The following is a 10,859-nucleotide window of genomic DNA, read 5'->3' on the forward strand; positions in this document are numbered from 1 at the left end:
TGGTTGGTAGGGTTTCAATTTATGCAAAAGCTGCACGTTCTAGTCGCGTCTTGATTTGTCCGATAACCCGTGAATGTCTCGGGAGCGGATGAGGACCAATAGCGAGCGACATCCTGCAGAAGAAAAAAATTGCTCTGCTGAAAACCGAGAAGGGGAGCGAAGCGAAGGGCAGTAACTCACCGGTACCGGGGCCGTCGTGCACAATAAAGCCTCCCACAGGAAAGTGAACGAGAGAGCAAATTTCTGCCTCTAGCTACTGAGTAAACAGGCCTTACGTTAGGAGCCAGCGTGTCGCAGACAAGAAGCGCAGATGGTGAGTGCTTTCTCTCGGCTGCTCGCACCGTGTGTGTCTGCAGCCTCTCCTCTCCCCCTCCCTCCCTCCGCTTCTTTTGGTTTTGTGAGATGAGGTGAGGTGGTGATGTCCGTCCACTCGGGGGGTTTAAGCTATCGTGGATCTGGTTCGCTTGTGTATTTATCTGCTCCGCGAGAATGTTTGCACATGAAGGGAGATTTTGCTTTGAATTTTGTGGAGAATTTAAATGCCCCCGCCGCCTTGTTCCTCAAAATGCTAACAGCACGCCGCTTGGTGTAACGTCTAGCTTCATGGCTAATTAATATCCACTAGCATTAAAAAGCGGTTGAATAATTCATTATCAAACACCATCGGGGCTTATCCGGCTTGCGACCTTCCTTTATTATTTTCTCTTCATTTATTATTTCCTCTCCTTTATCTACCGCTTTGCAAATGTATTTCTGCTTTTAATAACGTGGCGTTCATTTCTATTTCTTATTTATTTATTTTTTTTGTTTTGTTTTGCTTGAGCTGCAATTACGAGCCATAGCAGATGACTGAGTGTTTACAGGTTGGGAGTTAATACCGGCCTGTAGGCTTCTACCTGCTGGGTGTTACGTAAAGATCTAGTAAGCCACATCTACACAGTCAATAACCTAAACAAAGAAAACTAACAAACGATGTATTGGTGGCCCTGAATATGTTTGGTTGGTTTTGAGCCTTTTTCTGGATCTTTTAAATACGTTCATTGAGACATGATCAGCTTTAAGTTTTTGACTGGCAACATACCAGCCACTCAAATCAGCACCAACAGGGAATGATTAGAAACCCGTTTAAATGTAGTCCTGCCCAAGTGTGAAGACCTCTTTCTAGCACATCCAGTGAACAATGGCTTATCCATGTTACAGATATTTTTGTGTCTAACCCAGACACTAGAGTACATGCAACCCTCACTCTCTGACACTTGTTCCCTGTGATGTCAGCTGCTGCTTGCATGAAACCGGTCTATCAATTTGAAGAGTGACAGGATTTTCAACTCCATACAAATTTGTTGGCTGTGTTTGTTTTTGCCGAGCATTTCTGGGACCGCTATGTGGTTTGGTAAAGCCACTTTCTGTCCATCCGGGTCACCACACGGCTCCAGCAGTCTGTAATTATCGCCCTAGCATATGGCGACATGGCTTAAGTATATGGTCGTTTTCATTTCCTGCCACCATCAGCGGACTGTCTGACTGTAATTTCACTTGGCGTTGACAGCCCAGATTGACATCCTGCTCTGCTGCCTGATTTACGTCAGGCGCTCGGGTGGATTTGGGAGTCCGTTTGAGTGAACTTGAGTGACTTGTTTGCTCAGAAACCAAATGAATAATGCAGTATTGGACAAAGATGAGCATTTATTTTGTGTTCTGTCAAACAATTGCCATTAACGGCACGAAAACCTGATTTGTTGGTAATGTCAAAAGTGCCATATGTTGCATGGGATGTGTTGTCCTGCTGTCAGATGTGCAGCACAATATTAAATGGGTCGCCAGCAGGTCCAAGCAACAGAGCTGCAGGCAAAAGTGGTCAGAGAAATAGATTAATAGATTTAACTAGCTGCATACCAATCCCATTTGAAATAATTCCTTGCTTTGTAAATAAGAGATCTAGTTGCAATGATTGTGTGAACAAAAGAAGTTCACATTAGATGTGTTGTTTAACTGTGGTGTAAGACTTTTGAGAGGCTGAAGTGGATAGATTTTATTTTAGTTTGCGTATTGTTGTAATACACGAATGCAGTGTTTTTGCAAGCCAAATCAGTTGCATTAAGAAGAGGTCAAAGTTTTCCAGTCATCGAGCAAATCTCTGATTCCCAGTTTGGCATATGGCCATGGAGCCCATTTTAGAAGAAGGCGTGCTTATTTCTCCATCCCCACAAAGATGGAATGGAAATCTCACTTTAGGCTCTACAAACCTGTATGGAAATATTCCAGCTCCCAACATTTCAGGCAAGGACTTGGCACATTTACTTTGTTTCATTAACTGGAGGTTCAATGCAGTCTGCTAAAAATCCGATCTCAGGCATCTTTATAAGGTTGCTAATAAAGTAACGGATTTGCTGCACTACCACTACTACAACACACCAGTCTTGGTAAAATGAAAGAAGCCAGTTGTCATTTTTCACTGTTGAAGATAAAAAGTAAATATCATTATGAAGCATTATGTCGTCTTCTCCTTTGAAACCATCCAAACTCCTCAGCCCTTCCCATCAACTTAACTTTTAACTCAAAGATCTGTGTGACTGAGTAGGAAATGGTTTTTTAATCACCCATTCACTCATATTACTTTTGTCTTGCGGCTGTCAGGACTGACCTACGAGACCTTAGGGAAGATCGTTTAGAAATACTCCACACTTTCCCACAGTTCCATGAGTCAGCAGCAGGCATCTAAAATGACAAAGCTTGAATGTTCACATTTAAAATCGAGAACAAACTACTTAAGCCACATTGCTCTTGTCCCCTGGCTGTCAGTTCTCAGTCCTCAGTTATGGTTTGCAGTTAAGTTTCTGTTGACATTTTTGGAGAACATATAGTATTTGCGTGTGAGATTTTTCTTTCAAGACTTGACGAGGCATGCTGTCCTGAATTCCTGTCCTGGAGGAGAATTGTGAAATGTTCCTTCTTCTCCAGTCCACGATAACATCTGAGCATTTCACAGCACTCGTAGCTCTCACTGTGTCAAGTCAACACAGGCTGTAGGTGTTCAGTGCATTCTTTCACTGGTTTTGTTCTTCTTAATTTTAAGAAGAAATCATAAACAGAGCAGCTGCTGCAACATACCTGTAGCAAGCATTAGTGTGTGTGTGGGGGAGGGGGTTGGCGGGAGTGGGGGGTATCGTTATAGCAAAGTTAGCACTGTGATATTTTTCTCACAGAACAGGCCTTCAACGTAGCTGTTTGGCTTGTGATCATGTGTTCACTTGATATTAGGCCGATCTGTCACCCAATATTTAGAAGGTCTCACTGGTTTCAATTGTGCCTTTAGGCAGCTTTTTCAAAAGGGAAACACTGACATCTTTTTCAGCAAAGGCAGGCAGACAGACGAGTTTACAGTTCGGTGAGCAGAAGCTGCTGGCTGATAAGCACAAGTCAGTATCACTTTCTTTATCCACTTCTCAGAAATGATTCATGCAAACTAAGGTAAAAAGGAGTTTTTTTCCTAGTCCATTAAATTAATAGGTTAACAAACAAAAAGAAATGGTTGGTACTGACGGATTTGTCAACTGTCCAAAGGTAAAACTTTAACTATTTTGGTAGTGCATTTAGCAACATAAAAGGAAGCTTGCCCTGTGTTCTCTGGTTACAGGACGCAATGAGGATTTGCTGATTTTCACAACTCTAAAATAAGAAAGATGTGCTTTTTACCACTTTGAAATTCTTGATCACGTATTCTGTAAAATCTATCCGTGAACTAATACAGATTTATGTACCAAAAGAGGCAAACAGTGGATGTCCTGTACTTTCCATCGTATAGAAAATGTGCAGTCGCTTTCTTGGTGCATGCAGGAAGTTCAAACAGGGAAGAGAAGTAGTGGCTGACCCAACACTTTAACACGCTACCAGATGTGATTACTCGGCAAATAGTGGTCTGCGCACTGAATAAATGAGCCAGTCAAGTGTCAAAACCTCATCTTCACCTATTTTTCCATCACAGATGAATCTTTCTTTTTTTTTTTTTTCTATCCTGGTATCTTGCCTACATAGCTTGCTTGGTCTCTGCATGTTCAGAGTTAGACTCCTGTCTTTCCTGCAGGAGCTGTTTAGTTGTCGGATCGTGCATGCCCAAAGTACTGTATACAATAAGATGCTATATGCAAGAGTTTAGGTCTATGTTGCCAGCTCTGGGCTGTTTAATATATTTTAAAATATAGTCAAATTGCTTGACAGCTAATAAACGGGCTGATTTAAATTGTTTTAAGGATGCTTCATGGTTTTCTTTTTTCTCCCCACTCTGCTGTCCAAAATCATTAAACGATGAGCATGTTTCTAAAAATAAGGAACAAGAGTGGGAGCCTTATTTTGGATAAATGACTTAAGACTTTTGTTAACATAGTGCCTGCCTGCCCTTGTAAGGGCCTGTTGCAGGGAATCGTGCAACACGGTGTGTTTTCAGTGATGATCAAGTGTGAGGCCGCAGGGCTGGTGTTTTTTCTGTTATGTACATCAGCACTACAAGAAGAGAAAGCTTGAGATACTTCTTCCCATTAGAACACCATGAACACTCTGACTTTCCACCCTCGCAATACTCTTTGGAGTTATTGTAGCTGCATAAACGGCTGTGGTTTACATCAGCAGACGCCTCTTGTAAACAATGAGAAGATTTAGACAAGTGGGGCCCAGTTTGTTGTTTTGGTGCCTGTTTGACTGTGACGAGTGAAGAACACCACATTTAATTTTGAGATTCCTCTCCATGCATTATCTATGACATCAAGGGGGAAAAATGCAGTAGGATCTGGTGATTGTAATGTTGCCTCAAGTCAAACTGCAGATGCAGATAAACATTTGCCCATCAGTATTGGGAACTAGGTAAAAGATGGAAGGGTGATAAAATGTATGAAATATTGAAAAAGGGGAACTGGCTTCAGCTATTTTATCTTCACTTGACTTAAGTAGTAACGTAGTTGGACATGTTAAGTGAGTTTGAGTATAAAACAGTATAAGAAATGTATTTAATTTATCCATGTATGTAATGTACCTGTCAGAAAAAAGCAAATACGAGTACTTAATAAAGTGTCAAAATGTTCCTTTAAATAGGTTCAAAGTGAGCAGTCGGACAAAAGGCTCCTGGGTGGTTGTAAAATGAGCAAACACACACAGGCAGACAAGTGCAGCTGAAATTAAAGCTGAAACACGAGAGGAACCGATGATGTGAGCAAAGAGTTGAGGCTCTGTGTTGCAAGAAGATTTGAACACATTTGACTGAACATGCTCTTTGTTTGGTAAAACAACCTCACTCCAGCTTGCGAATTGCTCCACAGTTAAAGACACTCCTGTTAGTCAGAGATAATGAATCACACCACAACTTTTTTTTATGTTTTCATTAAAGACCTTGTTCTGCATTCAAAATCTCCTGGCCCTGCATCCAGCTGCTTGTCTCTTTATTTGATCTGATCTTGTTTTGTTATGTTATAGAAATTGATAAGCTTTCATTTGTAGTTTACTGGCTTTGCAGCCAGAGCATGCATACAGAAAAAGTACTTGCTGGCAGCCAATTACTGGGGAAAAGAAAGTGGAACGGTTTTTGAATTAGCGCAAGACAGAGGAAGCCAGATGTGTCATAACAACTTCCTGCCACAATCAAGCAGTTTGGTGGCAAACAAGCGCATGTACATATAAGGTCAAAAGTAGAGAAGATGACAAGCTAATTTGAAGTCTTCCAGGATGTACATGCCTCCCCCCGACACTGTCATTTATCTTGCTGTAGTTTTTCTTATGAAAAACGTCAAGTCTTTGGCTAGTTAATTTCTTTTATTATGCAGAACTAAGGCCTGTATTGACTTCTGCTGAAGTACATATTCACTGCAAATGTACTGGGAGAATTTTGCAGTTAAACTTGAGTTTCAGTGTTAAACTATTTTGAAAAGATCAGAGTCATGTTGGCACAGAAGTTGTGCTGCAGCAACAGGAAGTGGTAGAGCATGCAGACTGCCAGATAACCAGAAAAGTTTGAGCTGCTCGCTAGTTTGCAGCACTGCTGAGCACAAGAGGAATCATGGATGAAGAAGAGACGGCCGGCTGTTGAGATGTGATTGCATCTACAGGAAGTTGCATGGCCTTACTGTTAATGAACTGAGTGTTTCAAGGGCATAAGTGCAGACAACACCCTTGGCTTTCCTCCTTCCTGCCCAGTTGTTGAGTGTTGCATGAAGACACCCAAGTCTGAAACAGGATGCAAAATATAGGCGGCGTTCATGTTTAGATTGCTAATCCAAGACGGTTTCTCTTATTGTTAGAGGTAAATTCACACGTGGTTTACAGATAGGGAAGTGTGATATGAAACGAAAACATAAAGCGATATAAATCTGACGGGCCATTGCCATGGCATTCAATCACTGTAACCTGACTCATTCAATTTATTATTTATTCCAATAAAATCGAAGCTTAATAATGCCCAAGATCTCCCTTTCTCTGCAACTCTGGTAACAAGCCCTGAACCCCCTCCACCTCATCCTCCATCTCCAGCCAAACTGGCTTATGTAAGAGGGTTTTTGCAAAGTCTGCAGTGGACTTTCCCCCTACCTCAACAGAGGCAGCCCTTCTTCCCTACACTAAGGTTTTTCGCTCGGCAGCTACTGCGTTCGTGTCCTGAATGTTTCTCTGTTTATTATTGAACTACCAGTTCGTCCTGCTTTAAGATGTGATCATTTTTGTTGCTAATGGAGACCTCTCTAGAGGGCTGTTGCAGGCCTTACTACATGTCACTTCCCTTGCCTCCAGCAAGGTTTTCTTTGTATTCCTAATGTTCTCGGTGCCTCAGAAGTGATTCAGTTTCTCTAGTCACTGTGACCCAAGCTACAATTACATGACAAAACCATCAACACCTCCAGAGTGCAGTGCGTTGTGTTGACCCGTGATAAATGACTGCCAGAGAATAAACCTACTATTGTGCTTTATTGTGGGCTTGAAAGATAAAAATGCCTCCTTATATGTATGAATTACACATTCCAAACGTGTTCTTGAAGATGAATAGTGGCAGTGGCAGTCCCATCTTAGGAGAGTCCTTGTGATTTTTCCAGTGGATTTTCTTAACTTGAGGGCTGGTTCTGACTTGTTCCGCTATGCTGAGGGCAGTTCCATGCAGAGCGACCCACTGCTCGGCTCACATGACCAGACAGAAGGCACCTGATCCTCTCTCAGGGGTGCAAAGAGACAGATGGAGCAAATACAAAGAGTGTGTGTGTGTGTGTGTATGTGTGTGTGAGAGAGAGGAGGGGGTGTCAGATTGACACGACTAACACAGTGCAACATATCCATCACTGTGAAGTTCTCTCATTGGTAAATTGACAGGACAGATATCTTCTGTGAATACTCGATATTTGTAATAAGCGTCTTGTTTTTTGCTTGCAGGACACCAGAAGCACCACTGAAGAAAAACCTGTCCAGCGATCTAAGGTAAATATACATCATGTCTTGTTTGTGATCCTTTTCATGATCCTTTTATCTGCATGTATTGCTTGTGCCCCAGTTTAATTTTGTCAGTCTTTGACCTCAGAAGAAACTAAAGGAGATCTTTTCAGTAGTTTGCATCTTTTGTAAGGCCTAGCTTTCATCTTGCTAAAACTCGAGGTCTTAACTGCCACCAATTTATATGTGTGTAGTAATAAATCGCTATGTGTCCTCAGTCCTTCAGCTTTAAGACTCAAAAGGAAGTGTGTGCAACATGTGAAAAGACAGTCTACCCAATGGAGAGATTGGTGGCCAACAACCTGGTCTTCCATTCATCATGTTTCTGCTGCAAGCACTGCAACGCCAAACTGAGGTGACTGTTTATATTTTTTGTTTTTGTGTGAATGTCTGACTCTATTCCTCTCCCAGCCTCCTTGTTCATATGTAACTCTGATATCTCCTCTCCCAACAGCCTTGGCTCCTTTGCAGCTCTTCAAGGTGAATTTTACTGCAAGCCTCACTTCCAACAACTGTTCAAAAGCAAAGGCAACTACGACGAGGGTTTCGGGCGTAAGCAGCACAAAGAGCTCTGGGCCTCCAAGGAGACAGATACTATAACAAAGACACCCTAATCATGTCTATCTGTTTCCCATTTCAGACCTGCCTCTTGTTTTTCCTCCTCCTAACACCTCCAGTACATCACAAAGAACACAGACCTCATATGCTGGGGCTCTGTCAAATCACCCACACATTCACTCGCTTTTTAAATTCCATCAGAAATGATACATAGAGAAAGAACAAGAATATGACTGGCCAGTCATGATCCATACCACTTAAAATGATTATTCAACATATTTTTTGATGATAATTAATAATTTCTTACTTTTATTTTCCAATTTCCTGTTTGGAATTGGTAGTTGATTGTGACCAAAAGCCTTCTCTGCTATGAGGAGTGTAACAATAAACACCTTTATTTTATTTGTAAAAAAATGTTATTAATAATTTGCACCCTTTTTCTTTTTGGAATATGTAAACCGTATGCTCAGGCAAACTTTTTGGAATGGTAACAGAGCATCAATGTTCTGCAGTAGAGCATACACTCAGGTCAATTTTCACCCAAGGTTTTAAATAAACTATATTGCATAGTTTTGCTCATTGTAACAAATCTAAATAATAGTCCTCAGTATTATGATGATCCTGTCAGACACGTTTGTCGGGTTTCACATATTTGAGGAACAACAGGGTACAGAGTACTGTAGAATAACCGTGCACATCAGCAACAGCTCACCTCTCGTCTTTTAATTTTTGTGTTTTAGTTTTATTATTGCTCACTTCATCCCATGGTTTTGTTCTTATTTTAATGACCACTTTGAGTCTTATCCTTGCATGTTGGTTTGACTGGGTCTTAATAGCCTTATCTTATGACTGTATTGATCTCTTGTGTTGTGAATGGTTTTACTTGTTCCACTGATGCATAGCAAGTCACGTTTTTAGAAATCTCTTGTTTATGTTCGATTGATGTCAAGGCATAAGTGGATCTCTGAGCTTTTATGGTTAAAATCTTAATGGAATTCTCAGATTGTGTTTTGTATTCTATCTGTACATAGAGCTGTAGTTTGTGATTAGTAAACATTCCCCATCATGCTGTACTCTCCACACAAGATCACAAGACAAGATGCTGATAATCACAGAAGCAGAGGCGCTGTCTGCAAAAATCCCTCATTCTGTCCTGTGAAACCATTTGAAATGGTCCGTCATCATTTTGTTAAATTGATTCCTGGAATTCTACATGTAGATTTTGATGGAGAGAACTTAAACTTAACAGGAAATGGCAGAGCTTTGTTCCTTTGTCATTTCATGTTTGTCAGTGTCTTGTGGTGATATATCCCATGCTGTATTTGGGTGTGTTTATATAACTGGATAGTTTTATGGACTCATGGACGGATCCAACCTAATCACTGTGTCTTGAACATCCATGGTTATTTGTTCCCCTTTGTTCCTTCCAATAAGCGTGAACAGGTTTCCTTTTTAAATTAATGCCTTCCTGTTCTCATCTTCTGTCTTATTAGCTAAATGCAGCTTAGCAACTGGACCTATTTTTTAATATTAAATTTAGAATAGGTGGGTAGGTGAATGGAGAGTATGTCACAGTATTGGTTCTCTAATGTGCGCCTGCATGCTGCATGCAAAACCCAGTGCAGAGCACCCCCTGCTGGGGAAAGTGTGACCATGATATCTAGTGTGAGAGAAAGAAAAATGACTTTGCCCTTGATCTAAATAAAGCCTTTATTCAAAGTTTTTGAATATGTTGCCTCAGCCTGCAGTGCAACTTCTGCACTACAGACATTTTGATCTTATTTAATTGCAACACCTAAGATTAAATGAATCCAGTAGATCAGATTAACGTGTTTCTCATTTTATACAAAGAATGAGACAAAAGCCATTTAAATCTCATTTTAGAAACCGAATACCGCTGACACTTGAATGACTCAAAGTACTTTTTGTGACTGAAGGTTTACTGTGAATTTGAGCATGCTGTGTGCATAATGGAAAGGCTAAGAAGAGGACAGATGGATATGTACATTTTTCTTTTTAAGGAGAAGCCTTAGAAATACATAGCTTACCTTATTGCTTTTTCAACAAGACATTTGAGTGCACAGATAATAAAATAAAAATCTCCTGGTCATGCCTTTTCCAAAACATACGCGCTTATTGCAGAATCCCACTCTTAAACACAGGATCACCTCACTCAACCAGCAACCATTTTCCCTGCTAACTAATTTATCCACTTGTACAATAATTCAAATTCTGTTGTGTTATGGTGTGTGTTTTCTTTTTGCCATTTTAAAACTGTCCTCTGGATCCTGGAGTATGCTTTAAAATCAAGAGAATTGTATCTATAAATGCTGTTTGTCACTCTCTGTTAGCAGTTCGCCAAGGTACAACTGCAAAATCTGTGAATTGCAACATCTAAGTGTAATAGAGCAGACAAGGTACACTTTACACTGGTGCCAAGAGGCTCAGGTGAATGATTGCAGTGTAACGTTTTAATGTTTAATCTGTGAGTCATTTAATTTTTGTGCTAAACTTAATGTGGACTTACTTTTCAATGCTGTTGTCATCAAGACATTTTAAATGTATACATCGTTGAAAGTGTATTCTATATTACAGACTTGACCTGTGGATTGAGGTGGCCTTACAGCAAAAGGACGCTTGGACTGTGTTTGCAGTCTTTACTCTATTCCTCCTTCTCTTTATTGCTTAGTTGTGGTATGGAACATTTTTGAAATGTAAGCGCCCCCTTTCTACTCCAATATACACAATCATTTTGTGCATATTCTTTCTTGATTTTTTTTTCTTTTTTTTTTTTTTTTTTACACATTCTTTTGGAGAAAAAATAAAACGCTGGTGTTGATTTAGTG

The 10,859-nt window shown here is 40.5% G+C and overlaps 1 protein-coding gene across 1 annotated transcript; it reads left to right on the forward strand.

Moving 5' to 3' along the window:
* The first annotated feature begins 121 nt into the window (after nucleotides 1-121).
* limd2 (LIM domain containing 2) lies at nucleotides 122-10,859 on the forward strand. Its single transcript, XM_047571741.1, has 4 exons — nucleotides 122-313; nucleotides 7,399-7,443; nucleotides 7,674-7,810; nucleotides 7,910-10,859. The coding sequence occupies exons 1-4, from the start codon at nucleotides 311-313 to the stop codon at nucleotides 8,067-8,069; spliced, it is 345 nt and encodes a 114-aa protein (XP_047427697.1). The 5' UTR covers nucleotides 122-310; the 3' UTR covers nucleotides 8,070-10,859.

The sequence above is a fragment of the Mugil cephalus genome, chromosome 20, assembly GCF_022458985.1.
Source record: "Mugil cephalus isolate CIBA_MC_2020 chromosome 20, CIBA_Mcephalus_1.1, whole genome shotgun sequence".
Lineage (NCBI taxonomy): Eukaryota > Metazoa > Chordata > Actinopteri > Mugiliformes > Mugilidae > Mugil > Mugil cephalus.